The 22,848-nt window shown below is 35.2% G+C and overlaps 1 protein-coding gene across 4 annotated transcripts in view; it reads right to left on the reverse strand.

The window, feature by feature from the left end:
* Positions 1-22,848, reverse strand: part of LOC121431041 (zinc finger protein 493-like) — a 57,287-nt gene that overhangs the window by 31,696 nt on the left and 2,743 nt on the right. For all 4 annotated transcript variants that reach the window (XR_005972094.1, XM_041628509.1, XM_041628508.1 and 1 more), the window contains exons 2-5: positions 8,723-8,895; positions 5,569-5,691; positions 3,938-4,017; positions 180-981 (exon numbers count right to left, since the gene is read on the reverse strand). Coding sequence is in view for 3 of the 4 variants with exons in the window: in XM_041628509.1 (XP_041484443.1) it covers positions 180-981; positions 3,938-4,017; positions 5,569-5,691; positions 8,723-8,861 (1,144 nt within the window). In the remaining variant the exon portion in view is untranslated. The remainder of the gene's footprint in view (positions 1-179; positions 982-3,937; positions 4,018-5,568; positions 5,692-8,722; positions 8,896-22,848) is intronic.

A 22,848-nucleotide genomic window follows, 5' to 3' on the forward strand; every position in this document is an offset into this window, starting at 1 on the left:
TATTTTACATCTGATTTTGATGAAATTTTTTGTTGTGGTTATTTGATTTTTCTCTTTTTATCCATAACAACTTTTTATTGGGGTGGACTGGTCCTTGAATGTCAATAGTACCATCCTTAGAAGGTACATGTATAGGCATAACAACTGAATAAAGCATAGATCTGTAATTTTGTTCTTACCCAAGAGAGAATGAGACATTCTATCAGCATGCCAATTAGATTGCCCGCTAACTTCCTGACAAGATTGAGGTTTCTCAGGAATCTGGTTTCTTGCTGGACCTACTTCTGTCAAGGTTTGTTCTGAACTCTGATCACATGACTGAATGTCTGGATCACCTGATGGACTGTTGAGATCACATGACTGATTGTTGAGATCATGTGATTTCGTAGAAGTCAGACTAGCTGGAGCTTTTTCTGCCAATGACTGTTCTGACTTTTGATCACATGACTGAGTGTTGAGATCACCTGATTGCTTAGGAGTGTGGTTGCCTCCTGCTGCTACTTCTGATTGTTCTGACTTTTGATCACATGACCGAGTGTTGAGATCACCTGATTTCTTAGGAGTGTGGTTGCAACCTGCTGCTAATTCTGCCAATGATTGTTCTGACTTTTGATCACATGACTGAGTGTTGAGATCACCTGATTGTTTAGGAGTCTGGTTGCCTACTGCTGTTACTTCTGCTAATGATTGTTCTGACTGTTGATCACATGACTGAGTGTTGAGATCACCTGATTGCTTAGGAGTCTGGTTGCCTCCTGCTGCTACTTCTGCCAATGATTGTACTGACTTTTGATCACATGACTGAGTGTTGAGATCACCTGACTGATTTTCCTGATCAGATAGACTGCTCTGTGATTGGATGGCTTTCCCCAAGTCATTCAATTCGAGAATATCACTGTTCCACTCTCCTCCACTGTGAAGATCATTATTCAAAGAATAATCATCATCACCATCAGAAAGAGCTTCTATTTTTATAGTTTGCTGTCAAAAGAAAAAAAAGAGGTTTAATGAGAAAAATGACAGTTTTATGAAACAAATTAATTTCACAATATTTCAGAACATTCAAACTATCAAAAGTTTTGAGAGCTATGTGACACATTTTAGCGACACACTGAGCTGGAATGAATGATGATTTGTGAGTAATACAAACTACCTGATTGGATGATGCTGTCAAGAAGCAACCTGTGCCGTCTTGGTTTAAACAAGTGGAATGCCTCTGGCGGTCTCACCTGCATCACGTGATTCAATATAGCAGCAGCGCTGACTTTGATAACTACTATAACTCGCACAAGATGTTCAGTGATATTTGGTTACTCTTATTTCCACGTTTAATGAACTAGACCAATACACTATGATATGAGGGTAATTCAACAAATACCCCCAACGTGGCAAAAGTTCATTGACCCTTACGAGACCTTTGACCTTGATCATGTGACCTAAAATGCGCACAGGATGTTCAGTGATACTTGATTACTCTTACGTCCAAGTTTTCTAAACTACACCTACATACTTTCAAAGTTATGATGGAAATTCAACAAATACCCCCAATTTGGCCAAAGTTCATTGACCACAAATGACCTTTGACCTTGATCATGTGACCTGAAACTTGCATAGGATGTTCCGTGACACTTGATTACTATTATGTTAAAGATTCATCAATCAGATCCATAAACTTTCAAAGTTATGATGGTAATTCAACAGATACCCCGAATTTGGCCAAAGTTCATTGACCCTAAATGACCTTTGACCTTGGTCATGTGACATGAAACTCGTGCAGGAAGTTTAGTGATACTTGATTGACCTTATGTCCAAGTTTCATGAGCTAGGTCCATATATTTTCTTAGTTATGATGACATTTAAAAAAATTAAAGGTCAAGTCCACCTCAGAAAAATGTTGATTTGAATCAATAGAGAAAAATCAGACAAACACAATGCTGAAAATTTCATCAAAATCGGATGTAAAATAAGAAAGTTATGACATTTCAAAGTTTCGCTTATTTTTAACAAAATAGTTATATGAACGAGCCAGTTCCATCCAAATGAGAGTCGATGATGTCACCTATTCACTATTTCTTTTGTTTTTTATTTTTTGAATTATACAATATTTCAATTTTAACAAATTTGACTCCTTGCCTGAAGCACAAAATATTAAAATAAAGGAATTCCACGTGTTCAGGGAGGAATAAAACTTCATTTCACATGACAATGACGAGAAAATAAGAATATTTCATATTTCAGATAATAAAATACAAAATAAATAGTGAGTGAGTGATGTCATCAGTTTCTCATTTGCATACCGAGCGAGATGTGCATAAACTGTTTTGTGAAATGAAGCAAAACCTTAAAATGCCATAACTTTCTTATTTTACATCTGATTTTGATGAAATTTTCAGTGTAATGCTTGTTGAATTTTTTTCTTTTTATTCAAATCAAGTTTTTGTTGGGATGGACTTGTCCTTTAAACCTTAGGTTAAGATTTTGATGTTGATTCCCCAACATGGTCTAAGTTCATTGACCCTAAATGACTTTTTACCTTAAAGGTGAATCCAGCCTTGGCCTTAAAATGTTTTGTTGGGAAGGAAAAAAATAAATTAAACAGAATGGTGAAAGTTTGAAAGAAATTGGACAAGCAATAAGAAAGTTATAGCTGCTTTAAAATTGAGATCACTAATACTATGTAGATTTCAAATTGGCAACTGGGTAAGTAAATTATGACAAGGGGCAAGGACAACTTTCCCATAGGCCATGTACTTTATTATCAGGGATTTGTGGTTTTCTCCTAAGTACCCATTCCCTTGGGGCAGTAATCTAAATATAACCCATGTAGTATATTGTTTTATGTCCTCATGAAAGAAAAATATAATTTGAAATAAAACTTTTGGGAAAAATGACATTTTAGTCATAATATGTATTGGAGTACATGGAAGAGTAGTCCTTGCCTTACATCACTATGACATCCCATATGCGGCCAATTTGAAATCTCCATGGGTATAGTGATTACCAATATTTACAACTTTTAAAAATTCATATATTTCTTTTTGTTTGTCCAATATTGTTCAAACTTTCACCTATCAACTTGTCTGATTTTTCTTTTCCTTATAAAAACAAGTTTTTATTTGGGTTGGATTCCCCTTTAATCATGTGACGTGACACTCTGGCAGGCTATTCAGTAATACTTGATTAACCTTATATCCAAGTTTCATGAACGAGGTCCATATATTTTCTAAGTTATGATGACATTTCAAAAACTTGACCTTAGGTTAAGATTTTGATGTTGATTCCCCAACATGGTCTAAGTTCATTGACCCTAAATGACCTTTGACCTTGGTCATGTGACATGAAACTCAGGCAGGATGTTCAGTAATACTTGATTAACCTTATGGCCAACTTTCATGAACTAGGTCCATATACTTTCTCAGTTATGCTGTTATTTCAAAAACTTAACCTTAGGTTTAGATTTGATGTTGATGCCACCGCCGTCGCCAAAACGGCGCCTATAGTCTCACTCTGCTATGCAGGTGAGACAAAAATGATAGAGGTCTGGGTCCCGTATTTACAAAGGAGTGTCTTTGATCTTATAAACCAGAACGATGGAAACCTCATCCAGCTGTCTACAAAATAACAATGCTTTCATGGCCAGACGGTTCACAGAAATGTTTTTTTTCTAATTTCGGACGTTTTGATTTCATTTATATATCATTGTTTCTTTGTTTTAATAAGTAATGCATCTAAACATATATTGCTATTTTATACCGATTTTATTTTTGTATATTTGTAAACCCCGACCAGTGAGGAGAGCTTCATAACAGAAACTAGTTTTTCTTTATAGTCATCCTCAGACACTAATCGGTGGTAATCTATTCCTCTTGTATATATATTCTTGTTGTTTTTTGCCTGGAAATAAAATAAATTGAAAAAAAAAATTGTGGGTACTTACTGGTACAAAACTATCTTCATATGATGGTTTCTTCTCCGTCTGACCTTGTTCTTGATTCGTAACCAGAACATCGAGAGACACTGGGAGATAAAATATTCAACAAGATATACAACTTCAAAATCATGTTTGACAGATGCAGTACATGCATGTAATCATTTTAGCGCACAATGGAAACTTGCTGTGTACATGCCATGAACACAGCAATTTTCCATTGTGCGCTAAAATGATTGCACCCAAAAGGATCATCAATGATCATTTTACCGATGAATCAAGAAGGCATGTCATTTTTTTTCTTCATATCTCGCCAACATGATTAGGGGAGATGATTTTGCTTTTCTCTAAGACCAGATACAAGCCTGTCTTTCATTAACAATACCTCTGTTTGCTGTTTCCCCTGAGCCTCAAATATGATGTAACTGAGACGATTTAACTTTCAAACCGTCATAAAATATAGGATTTAATAGGGCATGTATCCACCCTATAACGTGCTAAAGAGGCTATTACCCCGGCTATAAAGCTAGTCTATCGATTACGGTGCTCACAGCTGTTTGAGGAATTACTTCCTGCCAGTTATCAAAATCATGCTAGGATCATGCCCATAATTAAACTTGGTTTTGAGATGTTGATTTTCCATCATCATATTACCTTTAAAGGGACGGTCCGGGCTGAAAATATTTATATCTTAATACATAGAGTAGAATTCACTGAGCAAACTGCCGAAAATTTCATCAAAATCGGATTAATAAATAATAAAGTTATTGACGTTTAAAATTTAGCAATATTTTGTGAAAACAGTCATCATGAATATTCATTAGGTGGGCTGATGATGTCACATCTCCACTTTCTATTTTCTTATGTTATTACATAAAATCATATTTTTTTATTATTTCATACTTGTGTGAATAATATGTCTCCCTTATAATGAAATAAGTTGCAGCAATAAATATCTAATGCACTAAATCGGATGTCAATCCAATTTTTCGAGTTCTTGGAGGAAACAATTTGAATAAACCTATTTTCATATAATAAAATACAAAAGAACAAGTGGAGATGTGACATCATCAACCCACCTAATGAATATTCATGATGACTGTTTTCACAAAATATTGCTAAACTTTAATAAATTCAATAAATTTGTTATTTTTTATCCGATTTTGATGAAATTTTCAACATTTTGCTCAGTGAATTCTACTCTATTAATTAAACTATAGATACTTTCAGCCCGGACTATCCCTTTAATTACACTGGTCCTTCAAGAGTCTGGTCTGACTCTGATGGTTGGAGTCATCTTTTTCACAAAACATGAATGCATCTTCTCTTTTCAATAGTTTACAATGATTTATAATTTTGAAAATGACTGTAAAAGAAAATATATAAAAATAAACGACCACAGAACCCACAATTGTAAAGGGGCTCAATTTTAGTGCTTGACCCTGGCAATAAATATCATAGAAATTGAAAATCCATATTTTATTGTTCGAAATAGAAACCAGAAACAGAGTCCTCCGAAAATTTGTTATGCCCAATTAATCATGGGCCTGGCAGCCATCGTAAAGCAACAGATATGCCACTGGTTTAACATTTGCATTTTGAGTGCATCAAAAGAGCATCATAACTACTAAACCACAAACCTTCTTCACTCTTGATATCACTTTCTTCTTCCTCATTCTTAATTTCTTCTTTGATCTGTATCCATCCTGAATCCATTATTCCATTCTCTCGTTGCATGAACATGGGTAGAGAGGCCTGTAATCCTGTGAAGTTAAAAAGAAATTCGTTGATTCAAAAATCATTTGTATATATACAGCCAGCAAGACTTTCCAGGTTGAAAGACAATAATAGAGTTGTTGTGGCTCAGTGAATAAGTCCCTAGACTTTGAACCACAAGGTCCGCAGTTCAAATCCCATTGCAGCACTTGGCAAGGTGTTTATCTACAGGTACGTGTACGTTTGCCACTCTTCACCCAGGTGTAGTAAATGGAGAAAGGAATTCCTTGAGTTCTCGAGCATCCATCCGATCAGGGTAGCCATGCGAAAGCAGGGGTAATAGCATACTTACTTAAAGGTCAAGTCCACCTCAGAAAAATGTTGATTTGAATCAATAGAGAAAAATCAGACAAGCACAGTGCTGAAAATTTCATCAAAATCGGATGTAAAATAAGAAAGTTATGACATTTCAAAGTTTCGCTTATTTTCAACAAAATAGTTATATGAATGAGCCAGTTACATCCAAATGAGAGAGTCGATGATGTCACTCACTCGCTATTTCTTTTTTTATTGTTTGAATTATACAATATTTCAATTTTTGCGAATTTGACGATTAGGACCTCCTTGCCTGAAGCACAAAATGTTAATATAATGGAATTCCATGTGTTCAGGGAGGAATGAAACTTCATTTCACATGACAATGACAAGAAAATAAAATATTTCATATAATAAAATACAAAGAAATAGTGAGTGATTGATGTCATCAACTCTATCATTTGGATGTAACTATTTTGTTGAAAATAAGCGAAACTTTAAAATGCCATAACTTTCTTATTTTACATCCGATTTTGATGAAATATTTTGTGTTATGCTTGTTGAATTTTTCTGTTTTTATTCAAATCAAGTTTTTGTTGGGGTGGACTTGTCCTTTAAAAACATTTGTATTAAGCACCATATAAATGCTGCATATTATTATTAATTTTAAAAATTTTCCTAAAGTTTCTTTGGTAATACCTGTATGGGTGCTTGTTTTTTTAGAAAAAAGAATGTACATAATGAATTTGATAAGACAATGAAACAGACAGGTGGTCAGTATTGCACATCATAATTTTAACGGAATGAATATTACTGAATGACAAATGTACAGTAAATTTTTATTAAAGGGGAAATAAAGTGGAATGTTATTTTAAATTTGAATTAATTAAAAATAGAACAATCCAGAGAAGCCAATTGAATAGATGAGTGTTTGAACAAACTTAGACATATATATATATATATGTAGTTGAAAAGCTTTTAAAAGCAATAACCATTGTATGGGAGCTTAAAAGTGACCGCATCTAATCACAAAGTTACCAATTTGAACTGAATATAATCCACTTTTCTAACATTCATAAATACCTTGTCCAATTTTCGCATTTTGTTCATGTCATTTAATTCGATTCCAATTCCAGCAATTACATGTACGATAAGCTGCAAACTTGTACATCTTGTCATACAAGTGAACAATAAATACATCAGAAAACTTTGCATATTATCATACAACTAATAATATAATAATAATATAGGGTATTCATATTGCACACATATCCACCTTGTTAGGTGATCAAGGCGCTCCTATATTACCCGGCTAAACTAAGACAAGATAATACAACATAGAGTCTGATACATTATCTGGGGGTTTTTTGGTGAAACTAAAGCATGCATGGTCTGTCATGAAATACGCATATTAAACAGTATTACGCATAACTCTACAACTCTTGAACTAAACATTTTCTTTTTTTATACTTCAGCCGGCATTTACAAATGAAATTTTGCTTTAATTGTACAGACAGCATCCTCTGAAAATACAGGTGTTTGTTTCTGGAGGTACATGTACATTTCTGGAGGTACATGTATAATTTGGTATCTCCAACAAGAGATTATTGGAGGTTATAACAAAACAGTTATAACAGGGAAATATGACTTGTTTAGGAAATACATTGTATATGTTGTGCATGTGTCTCCCTCAAGGCCCGTAAATGAATCCAGACAGGTTGAAAGCCCATGCATACAGAAGACAGAGGGCGGAAATTAACCACACCTTCAAGATTATAAGGATAGAAAATATTGATGCTGATCTGTTCTTTGAAAAAATACATGATTCTCATACAAGAGGACGTAGCATGAAACTTAGAAACTTAGAAAGCAGAGATGCAGTGCAGATCTGCCGTTCACCAAATTCATTTTCATTGAGGAGCTGCAATAATTGGAATTCCCTGGCTGAGTCAGTTGTTAGTGCAACCAGTCTGAATCAGTTCAAATCAGTCAATTTTTGGCACAACATCCTCTGAAGTACAGACCTCTTACCATAGAGGTAAAAGGAATAAAGAAACAATATGCAAATAGCTTTATTTCTAAAGAATTACAAAAATAATAGTCGCATTATAGCCTTTGATGACAACCTATTGATGATGCCGCCAGTTTCATGCGAAAACTGAAAAGTGATTTGTGTTGAAAATAGATAACTGGGATATTTCCATTTTTATTTGAGCACAAAACATCTAGATAATGAACACAGAAATAAACATCAAGTGTATTTTGTGTCCTAAAAGTGGGCAAAATATTGAATGACAAAAGGTTCAAAATGTGATAAAACCTGATAATTTGAAATTTTTAAGATTAACATTTTCTGAAATCCCCAAAACTTCCACACCATAAAACTATCATGATTAGTTTGTTGGAAGATATTAATTTTTGATGCAATGTGTCAGAACTGTGGCCAAATGCAGCCAGTCCAGTAATTTCAAATCATATTTTAACAATTATTTTCGCTGTCCCCTGTAAAACTTAGCAATGTGTCTGCTCATATTATTCGACCAGAGGCAGCATAAAGTAATTATTACAAAAGCATATTTCCTTTTGTATTATCATTGCGGCATCTAAGTGATTATAAAGGGAAAGTGTTTGATGGTTCCCCATGTCTTAAAACTCCTTGCTCTTTAGAAAATTAAAAAGGGGCACATATTGCTTTAGGTCTCAACATGCAAGAAAATCCAAGTAGACTTATCTTCAACGACAACATAAATTGACTATACTCACCAGCTTTCATCATTATCTCATAGTTTTCTTTGACATTCTTGATACAGATTCTTTCATAATTGCTGATCTTTGCCCATTCCTCAGCTGTGAAGTAAGTCTGGATATCTGAAAAGGTATCCTCAGACTCTTGTACAGACATGGTGACTTCTACTCTCCAAACCTCTAAGGTTTATCTGTGGATGAGGGAATAATTTCACAAAATAAGAACATCTTTCTCAAGTCCGTCTTAAGCTTCTGTATATAAGACAAATTAGACCAAAAAATGGAAAAATCAGTCCATTTTTGACAGGGATATACTTTGCTGAGACTTAATTCGGTTGCAATTTATTTTTTCATTTAATAGCAACTTGGGTATCATTTTTGTATTCACCAGAGTGCTCAAAAACTTGAATTTTGGGCATATTTTTGTGTAGGCCTAGGTTGTCACTTGTGCAAAATTCCCTGGAATTTTCGTAGTAAGACTTTCCTTAGGAATAAACAGGAATTTGTGGGAATTAGGGGAATTTTCAAGAAATGTTTGGATTTTAAAATGTAATGATTTTTTGTGTCCACTCTTGGTTATATGTGTGACCAAATTTATGACAAACCTGGACTTATATTACCCAATAATATCTCAAAATTTCAGAGATTTAGTAATTAAAAGGTTATTCACATCACAATAATATGTTAAATTAAGTTTAATAGTTATCATTTGGAAACATTTTTTGCTGTCTCTAATAAGCAGGTTCATGCTTGCAAAGAAATTTAATGTTTATGTAGTCATGAGAAAGAAGCTGTCACTACATAAAACAATAATGACTCAAAGGGCGAGGAAATATATTTGATGTATATTGACTTAAAAAAGGGAGGTTTTAGCACAACAGGATTATATTGTTAAACAGACACTGCCAGACTGAGGCCGCAATCACAAAACACATGCCATTTGGTGCAGTTGAAGATGAGATGAATTCCTAAATACACAATTCTACCTCTGGTAGTAGGTGATAAAACTAATTCAGTTTCCACTTTACCCGGTAGTATACTTATTAATAACAAAAACATCTCCCAGGTTGACTCTACCAAATTTTTAGGTATATACATCGACAGTAAGCTAACGTGGCGGGTACAGATTGATTCCTTATGTAAAATATTATCTCGTAACACTGGTGTGATAAACAAACTGAAACACTTTGTACCCTTTCATGTGTTACGTATACTTTATTCTGCTCTAATCTTGCCCTACTTCAATTACTGTATTTTAACAAGGGGTAATAGCTCCAAAACCCTCTTGGATAAAATCAACATTGTCCAAAAGCGTGTTATAAGAATAATCAATAACGCTGGATTTCGGGCCCATACAAACAACCTTTTTTATAATTGCAAAATCTTAAAAATATCTGATTTATATTTGTACAACCTTGGCATATTTATGTTCGAACTCAAGAATGACAATTTACCAGATGCCTTTGCGCCATTATTTCAACGCAATTTCATTGTACATTCCCATTCAACTAGACAAGCTAATCATTACCATCTCCCACAAGCCCGAACCGTTTTTGCTAATAGCACCTTTACTACAACAGGACCCAAATTCTGGAACAGCCTTAATAACGAACTGGTTGAAAGCCCATCTCTCAATTGTTTCAAACGCAAGCTTAAGTTATACCTCTTGGATAGGTACAATGCTGGATCGTACTGATGACTGCAATTAATTAATTTTGTCTATTCTTTCTCTTTATATCCCTTGACCACCCCCCCCCCCCCCCGTCTTTTTGGTCGTTTTCCAATTTCTTTTTATTTTGCTATTTTTATTTCTATTCATTTTTTTTTTCTATTTCATCATTTTCTGGTAACCTGATGCCTTTCGATATCATTTGTGTAAAACAATCTACATAATAAATATGTATTCCGTTTCCACATTTGTTCGCTCAAAGTAACAACTTATATTTTTTCCCCATTGGGAGCCTAATTTTCTACAAGCTCTGCTTTTTATTTAGGTTTCCTCACTTTTTTTACATTTGTAGTGTATCTTATGCTTAAAAAACTTATGTTAGATACTTAATTTTATCATTGATACACTATGTTTATGACCACATTTGTTACGTATATTATATTTGTTTTAAAAGTGGAATCAATAAATGAATCAAATGAATCAAATGAATCAAATCAAAAGGTGTAGAAGTCATAGAAGTAGAAATTCTACTTCTACAACGATACTCAGCAGGATCCATAAGTCAGGATAATAATAATTATACTTGCTTATATAGCGCTTAATACTTACGTCGTCAGAAGTCTCTAAGCACTCTACAGTATATGCAGCATAATTACCCTGGCTTAAAGGAGAATGAAACCTTTGGAACAAGATAGCTTGTGTGAAAACAGAAAAATCAAAGAAACAGATCAACAAAAGTTTGAGAAAAATCGGACAAATAATGAGAAAATTATGAGCATTTGAATATTGCGATCACTAATGCTATGGAGATAGCAAATTGGCAATGCGACAAAGATGTGTGATGTCACTTGTGAACAACTCTCCCCATTACTTTAGTATATATTTCACTTGAATTGCCTCTTTTATCACATCTACCCATAGATCATGTGTTCTTTCTACATGAGGGCACGTAATACATATTTTTTAAGAATACATCTTGGTTAAAGAGTTTGTATCATCATAAGAAAAAGTAAAAAGAGACATTTTGAGGGTATTTTATAGTCCACCAAAGGGAAAGTTGTTCATCGTGACATCACACATCCTTGTCGCATTGCCAATGGGAGGATCTCCATAGCATTAGTGATTGAAATATTCAAATGCTCATAACTTTCTCATTATTTGTCCAATTTTTCTTTGATTTTTCTGTTTCTACACAAGCTTCTTTGTTCCAAAGGTTTCATTCCCCTTTAAGCAGTGCAGCTGTTACGCGCGCTGCGTTTCAAGCAATAAATTCCTGTCAGGTACCCATTTACCTCACCTGGGTTGAGTGCAGCACATTGTGGATCAATGTGTCAGGATGTAGTGCTAAGGAAATATCTTGGGTGCTGATCTGCAGTGTATAGTTTGCTTGTTGGTGCTTTTAAAACATTTTGCTGTTTGAGCATGTGAAAATCTATTCCTTGGTTTACATGTAGATTTTGGTTGGAAGCGTCCCCCTGAACTTACGCCTCCAATGAAGGGGCATCAAGGATGGTTTTAGGAAGTGCATTCCATGCGGTCACTGTCCTGGGAAAATACATGTAAAGTTATACTGACCTCGCAATACGTGTGAGTGGTAACTACATGTAGTTAAGAACACTCAAGGGGTCATTTCTTTTCTGCCTTTGGGGAATATACAGGTAGGACTATGGTATGCCAAAGCTGTAGACAGGACACAATCTGAAAAATCATTAAAATATCACTTTTGTGACCCAAAATACTAATTTCCATAGTTTCAATTTATTTTTCATTGGAAACTTGGGAGCAATTTTTGTATTCACCAGATTGCTTGAAAACCTGAATTTTGGGCATACTTTTGTGTACGTCCTCTATTGGTGCAAAGTAATATGGCAAGACAATTGTAGTGTTTCAATCTCTATTTTTAATTCAGAAAAATAATTTAAAGAATCAAATTTACTTAAGAGCAAAGTTATGTGATGGATAGCTGTAATGGAACTTGAGTGTCAAAAAATCAAGCATTTGTCCCAAAGAAAAAGAGAAAATAAGCCAAACATTTCTAACCTTATTTCACCACTCGGGGAGGAGTAACAGAGAACAAGGTTCATAGAATGAGTGAGTTAAGAGTTCTGGTCATGATAGCCAACAACATCTTTGGATGATCATTGATAATTGCCAAGAATTGCTGGCAATCATAGGAGCTGTGGTGGTCTGCATTGATCACTACACAATTCTTAACCAAGGGAGCTCCTGCCCACGAAGCAGGCCATAGGCCAGAACTGGAGTCCATCGTGCATTTAGACATAGAAACGGGACTGGGGTCTCAATAACTTACTAAAAAAAATGTGAGAACAGAAACTATGCACTTACCACGATTATATGGATGAAGGTCTTTCATGTGACGACAGCATCCTGACATCGAGGCACAGACTGGAACCTCAAAAAAAAAGGATAATTTCTGTCACGATACCTCTCCTTCCCCAGTATTGATCGGCCATTTTGTTATGAATTTTGAAAGGAGAGGTACATCGTGACAGAACTTTTTTTCGTTTTTTGAGGTTCCAGTCTATGCGCTGATGTCAGGATGCTGTCACACGGTAGACCTTCTTCCATATAATCATGGTACATGTAAGTGCATAATTTTTGTTTTCACATTTTAAAAAATAAGTTATTAAGACCCCAATCTACCCAAGTCCACTCATTCAGTGAACAAGGTTATGATATAGCCTTGTTCTCAGTTACATCTCCATCAGTACAGGTGCACGGCCGATATTGGAGACTGTCTCCCATGAGAGAGATTATCTCCAATATCAGAGACTTTTATGAAGAATTTGGGTATCCACTTTCAGAGACAGTCTCCAGTTTGGGAGACCAATTTTCTTTGTTTACAATTGCTTCAAAAGGATTACCTTGACGGCAAAATAGAATTATACATTTCTCATGAAAAATTACCCCTTTTCACCATCTACTCTAAAAATTCACCGTCTACTTTTGTTATAAGGATTTTTGTTGTCATCCACACACAAAAACAAATGGGCTTCTGACCTCAGTGGGACAGAATTTTGAGTGGAAAAAAACCATGCTTTTGTTGGTGTTTTATTTGTTCTTTTGCAAAGCAAGTTTCCAATATGGTAACCCATAGCGGGTAGGAGCCCAGGACCTTAAGTGTAATTTGGCATACTCACCTGACAAGCGTGAAGTATGGTCAAAATAATTCTCCGAATAAATAGTTAAAACAGACATCAAGTTTCGATCGGCCATTTTTGTTATGAATCGTAACAAAATGGCCGATCGAGACTGGGGTAGAAGGAGAGAACTTTTCGTTTTTTTGAGGTTCCAGTTTGTGCCCAGATGTCATGAAACTGCCACTCGTTAGACCTTCATCTATATAATCATGGTAAGTGCTTGATTTCTGTTTAAACTATTTATTCGGAGAATTATTTTTACCATACTTCATGCTTGTCAGGTGAGTATGCCTTACACATAAGGTCCTGGGCTCCCGCCCGCTACGAGTTCCCTGGGTTACCAATATGGGAGATTGCATGTCTCCCCTATATTATATTGGGGTGCGTTTATTCGACACTTTTTTACCCTAGAATCATGACTAGAATCATGATTCAAATCACGATTCTGCAGAATCACGATTGCGTTTAGTCGAAATTGGAAATAAACGTCTTTCAAATCACAAACATGAAACACGGAAAAAGGGGCGTTTGGAAAGACGTTTCTGTAGAATCACGAACGAAAAGGGTCGTATAAACGATATCGTGATTTGAATCATGATTCTATGACGTCATTGTGTCGTGCTTCTTCCGGGTTCGACTCAAAGGCGCGCGCTGTGTTTCGTGCAGGTTAATTTTTGTGTAGCAGATTGCCAGTGTACTAGTACCGGTATATGCCAATTGTCATGTGCATTTAGGAATTATCATTCTGTGTATTGTACCCCGGGGTTGTACTGTAGCGTCATTTGTATATTTCACTCAGGGTGACCAGATTTCACAAAATGAAATACGGGACAATTGACAAACGAAGATCAACAAAGAAGCCCACACAAAGTGTGGGCTTCTGAGATTCCATAGTATAATAATAAGACTTTTGAAAAAAATATAAAGAATTAGAAGGGAAGGTGAACGAAAGAATGAAGGAGAGAAAGAAAAGAGATGATTGGGAAGGAAAGAAAACAGAAAAAATAACAGAAAGTTAGAATAAAAGGATGAAAGAAATAATAAAAGAGATAAATAAAGGTTTCCATCATTCTTTGAAATGAATATAGAAAGAAAGAAAGGAAGGAAGGGAAGATTAATAAATGTCTCGCAAAATAAAGGAGACAATTAAAGGGGGAAAGGTGAGAAAAAGTAGGAGGAAAGAAAGAATGAAGGAAATAAACATGTTTCCTTCATTCTTTGAAAGAAAGAAACAATAGAAAGAAAATAAAAATAAAGGAAAAGAATGAGAAGGGAAAATGAAGAAAGGAATAAAGAATGGAAGGGAAGAATGAAGGGGAAGAGAACGAAAAAATAGAAAATAATGGAAGGAGAGAAAGAACGAAAAGAAACAGGAGACGAAGAGAGAAGGAAGCCAAGGTAATTATAAGGAAAGAAAGAATGAAGGAAATAAAAAGTATATTGGATAAAGAAGGAAAGAAAGAAAAATGAACAGAGAGAGAGAGAGAGAGAAAAGAAAATGTCGAGGAAAGAAAGATAGGAAATAAAGATAGATGGAACAAAAAAGGGCAAGCAGAAAGGATAGGGTATATATAAAATAAAGAAAAGGGAAAAGTTCAAACTTCAAGTAAACAAAAAATCCAATCATCTAATAAAAATCATAACTTTATTAAATGTATTTTTAAAATTTTAAACATAAAATGTTTTAGAAATGAATAAAATTTCAAAGTGAAACATATTGTCAAACTTAAAAATTAGATGAAACATCGCGGCATCGTGCACACCAAGACTCAAAACGAAAGCTGAAACTAGATCTATGAAAAGTCAATAACATTTTCCTCCGATTACATCTCCAAATCATTAAACTGAGAATCCATAGTATATTTCCCGCCGATTTTGTGATTATTTTGGTAGAAAAACTGTTTATCATGTGAGGTGTTTGCACCATTGAGAATTTGCTTCGATCCTCCATGCCTAGCTAGTAGCCTGCCACACACAGGCAGGAGGCCAGTTCGTTTGCAATGTATTAGCAAGAAATCATCGCAGAACTTGCAAAAGTTTACAGTTATCGATTTAATTGTTGTCCCTGCTTCGTCAGCTGTTGGTTATTTAATGAAAATTCATCACTTTCAAATGTATTAACTACATTTTGTTCAATATTCTGAAATACGGGACAATCCCGGGAAATACGGGACGTCTGGTCACCCTGATTTCATCAATTTCATCAATCATGTCTTCAAGTTCCAAAGGCACAAATTGGACTGACGACGAACTCAGGGCTCTGCTTGTGCTTTGGGCTCAGCCTGAAGCACAAGCATCCCTTACCGGGATTCACAGAAATATAAGACAATCTACGAGTCCCTTTCAGCGGCGCTTGCAAGGGAGGGATTTCAACGGAGATGTGGCACCGCCTGTCGAGACAAAATTAACAGAATTCGTGCCCAGTACTACGGCTACCGAACACCATTTTTGATGAACCGACAAGATTGAATACAAGTAAACAAAAACAATACGAGGTACAATACACGGAATTCTGGAAGTAAAAGATTTATTTTTCGGAAGCCGAGTTGCACTTGCACAAACGATCGCGCGTTAGCTCCGGTGGCAGCAAAAATCTAGCAGCCGACGTGAAGTTAGAAACACGCGCGAAAATGTTGACCTATACTTCCTGGGTCAAACTGCGCACTGTGATGCGCACTGGATCGGCCCGAATTCAGGGAGAAACAGCGTTAGAAAGATGGTCGTATAAACGCTGATTCTGTCGGATCGTGATTCATGTTGCTGTTTTGAATCATGATTCAAATCGTGATTCCAATCATGATTCTGGGTTGAGGTCGCATAAACGCAGCCTTGGAGAGCCTCCCATCATGCCCATATTAATTGGCAGTAGAGGCGCTGGTCAGAAAATTGGGATCGTCCCAGTTTACAGGGACTGTCTCAGTTTATAAGGATTTCTTCACACAAGAAATCTAGGAAAGTTCATTCACCTGTTGAGTGCCGACACCAATCAAGAGTGCTAGTCAATATAAACATATCAGGTTTCATAAGATTACTGGAAGAGGCAAGTCATAATAAATAAACGGTGAACTGGGGGAATTGAGGTCACTGAATCTATTCTTAGCACTCTCAATTCCCCTAATTGCTGTCTGGCAATTCTGCTGTCTTTGTCCCGTAGGAAGAAGTGAGAAAAAAACGTCCCCATAAACAAGAGGCGGTTTCAAACCGCCTCGATCACAAGAATCCCCGTTAAATTACGAGAACTTTTTAAGGCTAAAAAATACCCGTTAATTATTCTTGCATTCACACCGCCCCGAAACACATCCTTCGGGATAAGTTCCCGAAGTTACGAGCATGCGCAGTGTGGTCTGATAAGCAGGCAAGGCGGGAGATTCAAAATCACTTGCCCAGCAGCCACCCACGCCGCCGCGCCCAACGACACGCTGGGATAAAAGTTCCCGTAATTTGCTTTCACATCGCCTAAATACCTGCGACCTTGGAAAAATCCCCACGAAAGTTCTCGTAATTTCGCCAAGTACCTACTATTTAGCGGGTATTTTCTTTCGGGGAGATTACGCGTAGTTTGCTTTCACATTACCAAAATACCTGGTATTTTCTGATCGGGGTAAATTTCCCGATCAGAGAATACCTGGAACTGGCGAACTTCGAGGCGGTCTGAAACCACCTAAGGACAGTCTCAATTTATCAAGACATGATTTGTCTTGGTTTATGAGGATATCCTTGTTTTCTGGGACAATCCCAATTTTTGGACCAGCGCCTCTACTGGTTTGTGCCCAGGCCCCAGATGTCAGGAAACTGCCACTCGTTAGACCTAATCATATAATCGTGGTAAGTGCTTGATTTCTGTTTTAACTCACTCATTCAATGAACAAGGTTATGATATAACCTTGTTCTCACTTATATCTCCATGTGTGGCAAAATAAGGGTGGCAATGTTTGGCTTATTTTCTCTTTTTCTTTGGGGCAAATGCTTGATTTTTTTACACTCTGACAGTTTCCAATACACCTCTTATTCATACAACTTGACTCTTCATTAAATTTGATTCTTTAAATTATTTTTTTCTTAGTTAAAAATAGAGATCAAAAAATGAAAATTTTCTTGCCATATCACTTTCCACCAATATAATTGTTGTTGTTGTTCGTTTAGGGCCTGTTTTACGCCCTAGTAGTCTCCTCGGTAGACACTTGGTGTTAGGAACTCAAAGGTAGAAAAAACTGCTAGGTAATTGAATATAAAGGGCGTACAAAAAATATGCCCAAAATTCAAGTTTTTGAGTGCTCTGGTGAATACAAAAATTATTCCCAAGTTACTAATGAAAAATAAATTGCAACTGTATGGAAATTAGTAATTTTGGTCACAAAAGCGATATTTTAATGATTTTTTAAAGTGTGTGCTCTGTACAACATCGGCATACCATAGTCCTACCAGTAGATTCCCCACAGGTAGGGTGGTAGCAGTGAACAAGTGTTTTAACTATTTATTCGGAGAATTATTTTGACCATACTTCACGCTTGTCAGGTGAGTATGCCTTACACTACGCGGGCGGGAGTTCCCTGGGTTACCAATATGGGAGATTGCAATTTGCATGTCTCCCCTACAGTAGACCGGCCAAACCTCAAAAAGTGCTCTAGATAAGAATTCGACGGCAAAATTTGTTAATGCTTGGCATCCCAGCTAATAGTCTTGCAAATATACATGTACCCAGGAATAGCGTACGGCCGGATGCCAAGCGCAATTTTGCGTGAAAATATCATTTTTAGCGTAAAATCTGAAAGACTGTCGAAAATCACGCATTTTGATATTTTGACGGATCATCATCATATTTTTGATTATCTTTGATATGAAACTATTTTTATTCAGAGTTTCAAATTATAAGTCTACTAAATATGCATTTCAAATTTGAATATTACACACACACATATGGCACAGGGAAACATAAAACCGCGATTTCCTCGAAATAAAAGTTTGTGAAAACTATCAATAGTTTGAAGTTTTTTTTACGTAACATAAATTCTTCGATTTAAATGCGTTTATCCATCGAATGTATAGTAAATGTTCTAGTGCCACAAATATTAAAAGAATTTTCAAGTAAGATGGTAGATATCTCATTTTATGTTATCCGAAAGGAGACAATGTGCATTTTACCAGGTGCGCATTTTGAAAGAAAAATTGAAAATACCGTACATTATGTACGTAATTACATGTATAAGTACATACTAAAGCGAGTTTTTATTTACATGTATAAGTCCATAATAAAGCGAGTTTTTAATTGGATAGCACAATTTGTCAATTCCTTGCATCCCAGCTAAAAGTCTTGCGGAAATACTGAGGAATAGCGTACGGGCGGATGCCAAGTGCACTTTTGCGTGAAAGTATCATTTTTAGCGTAAAATCTGAAAGACTGTCGAAAATCACGCATTTTGATATTTTGACGGATTATCATCATATTTTTGATTATCTTTGATATGAAATTGTTTTTATTCAGAGTTTCAAATTATAAGTCTACTAAATATGGATTTCAATTTGGAATATTACACACACATATATGGCAATATGACACAAAAAATCGTGATTTACTCGAAATAAAAGTTTGTGAACACTATCAATAGCTCTTAGTTGTTTACAACTCAAATTCTTCGATTTAAATTGGTTCATCTATTGAATATCGATCGTTTCTAATGTCACAAATATCAAAATAATTTTTAAGTAAGGTGGAAGAGATAATTTCCGAAATGGGACATGCAAAATTTATCCGGGAGGGGGGGGATTTGAGTGTAAATTTGAAGATACTGTAAATTATAAACATAATTACATGAATAAGTACTTAAAAACGAATTACAAAATTTCTGGCCGCAACTGCCTCTGCCCCTCCCTCCCCCGCTGTCTAAGGTCATGTATAGTGTCCGAAAGGATTACATGGAGCTGAAAGTATCCCGCTTTTGCGCTAACGGTTTTGTTTAGTAAGATATTCATCTTTTTCCACATTGAAAACATGTTCAAAATCATTCATTCAATTCGAAATTTTCAGTTCACGCTTCGCGCTCGCATCAAATGCTATAATTTAATACTGATCACTGTTCATGATTTGACGATTTTTATTTTACCTCATTTGCTAAGAAAGCGTGAATGCTTCTAAGCTAGCAACTAGAGGAGCGATAGCTTAAGGTACTCTCCGAGGGATCTATAATGAGGATTAAAATGCCTTACTACCATTACTAGTATAAGGCATTTAAATGCTTTACTTGGCACTAGCGCACTAAGTGGGAATCGAACCCAGGCCACCGGAATTCGAAACCCCCTCACTACCGATTGAGCTATCGCGCCTTAGAATGTTTCGTTTCTAATAAAAAAAAAAAACGACTCGGCTTGTACTGGATTCTTTTTAAACAGATTATAATATTGTTTATTTCAAAACTTTATCAAAATGTCCAGTTCACGAATTGGAATATAAATATCAGATTGCGTTTCGCGCTCACATCAAAAGCCTATAGATTTTTTTTTAATGTATTAAATGCTCCGTTTTAATGTCAGAATAAAAAAAATTAATATTTCAATTAAATATGAATCATGTTCATGATTACACTTACGAATTGTGTAACTTTCTAACTTTCAGCTATTAATTTCATGGCATGTTAAAAAAATGCTCGCATTATTCAAATAGGACTTGTCAGATACTTAATTGTGCTTGTGAGAATCTATTTTGGTACCCCCTGCAAAATACCAAGCCCCGCCCCCGTACTTCTCTGTTGATAAAATCCTAGCTACGCTGCTGGTGAGTGCAGCTGACTGACCAATCGTTTTAAACAAGGGAAGAATTTGTGTTTATTAAGAAAAAAAAATGTTTGAAATTACAATAATTACATTCAATTGAGGCAGTAATGAATAAATAAATATATATTGATGTATAAATAACAGATAAAAATTAATGAATAAGTAAATGACCCCCTCCCCAACAAGCTTTCGATTATTTTGCTTCAATTGTTTATGCCTTTTCTTGATTTTTTTTTGTTTGGGGGAGGGGGGCAAGTTTCTCCCATCACCTCCATGCATCCTCTATCAAAAGGCTTATGTCAGTCCGTAGCTCATTTCCCCAATTTTAGAATGTAGAAGGCATTATTTCATGCAACTGAGGTCTCTTTAATCAGTTAAATGAACAATTCATAAGACCAGAAATCAAAATAGATCGGCCAATAACCATTTGCATGAGCTAAGAGTTTTCATTTGTGGGGAATGATGTTTGAAATACGAAAAGAGTAGTTTCTTAAAGGTCAAGTCCACCCCAGGAAAATGCTGACTTGAATAAATAGAGAAAAATCAAACTAGCATAGTGCTGAAAATTTCATCAAAATCGGATGTATAACATAAGAAAGTTACGACATTTTAAAGTTTTGCTTATATTTTTAACAAAACAGTGATATGCACAACTAGGTGAGTCAGTCGATGATGTCCATCACTCACTATTTCTTTTGTTTTTGTATTGTTTGAATTATACAATATTTCATTTTTTATCTATATGGCAATTAGGACCAACCTGACTGAACCATATATTATAAAACTATGCTAATTCCACAAGCTCAGGGAGGAATTAATCGTTGTATCACTTGACAATGAGGAGAAACTTAGAATAATTCATATATTAAAATACAAAAAATAGTGAGTGGATGACATCATAGTCCCCTCATTTGCTTACCAGCCAGGATGTGTATATATCTGTTTTGTGAAATTAAGCAAAACTTAAAAATGTCATAACTTTCTTATTTTACATCCGATTTTGATGAAATTGTCAGTGTAATGCTTATTGGATTTTTTTTTCTCTTTTCAATCAAATCAATTTATGTTGGGGTGGACTTGTCCTTTAAAGTTCACATTTCAATTCTTAAAATCATTTCATCACAGTGTATTGCCATTTTGGGAAATGCCATCGCAAGACCATTATGACAAACAAATCTAAAGGCTAATGACCAGCGTCCAGCGCATATATTGTATGGTCGTACAACTGCATTTCCCAATGTCAAGGGCTGCAGGGTCGGGCTGTCCGGCCCCCGTCTTAGACTACGATGTATAACAACATGGACCTGATAATAGCAAATGCAAAAACTTTGATGAAGTAAAATTAATTGAATGAAAATTATAATTTGCAATGCAAAAGACCAAATAACATTTATTATTCATATTTTAACATAATAATTATAGCAGCAGGACATTGGAAACAACTGAAATTAATAATTATTCACAAAAACGCCATCCATAGCTCATCGAACCTAAATAACGTATGACCTTGATCATGTGAACTGAAATTTGTGCAAAATAATCGATGATACTTTATGTTCAAGTGTAATCTTTAACTGGATCAATAAAAATAATAAGTTATGATGACATTAAAAAAAATACCCCCATATGGCCTAAGTTCAGTGATGTCATTAATTTTTTTTCTATACGTTCAAAGTTATAATGAAATTTTGAAAAATGTAACTTTGCTTAAGATTTCAAGGTTGATATGACGCTGTTATATCAAAACTACCGTCACCTCCACCGGAGAAGTGGCTCCTTTAGTCCTGCTCTGCTAGCATGCCGGCGAGACAAAAAATAGGTACTGCCGTGCAACGGCCATTTTTTAATATACTTTGATAATCAAATAACTGAAGTAAAATGTAGATTGACAGAGTGGTTTAAAAATGCTAATTCTATCGCTTTATTCATACATGTATGTTTTCTATGATTTTGGATATAGATATTTCTGTAAAATTAATGCTACCATGGTAACGGCAAATTAGATATCAGACCTATTTCTGAATATCGCCACAGGTAGATTTAAGTTCAGCACCAATTCATTCGCGGAAATAGCAAGAAGATCAAACTCTACAAAAGCAAACATAATCCTATATAATATCATGACGAGTATCGCACTGATATAAGCTATGTGCAATATCGATATAATATTGTGCGGTTTATTTTTATCAGAAATGTGCATCTGATAAAATAATGTGCATTGTTGTATTTCGCATTTTATAACATAAAATGATATATATCTTGCATCTTATTTCAATATTTGTTTTCACTATATGTGTCATGACAACAATTATTAGGTATTTATTCGGTTAGCACTAAATCTTGACGAAATTGAGATGCGGAACACAAACATTATACCATTAATAGTTTTTACAAACCTTTATTTTGAGTAAATCACGATTTTATATTTCATATTGCCATATATGTGTGTGTAATATTCAAATTTGAAATGCATATTTAGTAGACTTATAATTAGAAACTCTGAATAAAAGTAGTTTCATATCAAAGATAATAAAAAATATGATGAT

This window comes from Lytechinus variegatus, chromosome 17 (assembly GCF_018143015.1).
Source record: "Lytechinus variegatus isolate NC3 chromosome 17, Lvar_3.0, whole genome shotgun sequence".
Classification (NCBI taxonomy): Eukaryota; Metazoa; Echinodermata; class Echinoidea; order Temnopleuroida; family Toxopneustidae; genus Lytechinus; species Lytechinus variegatus.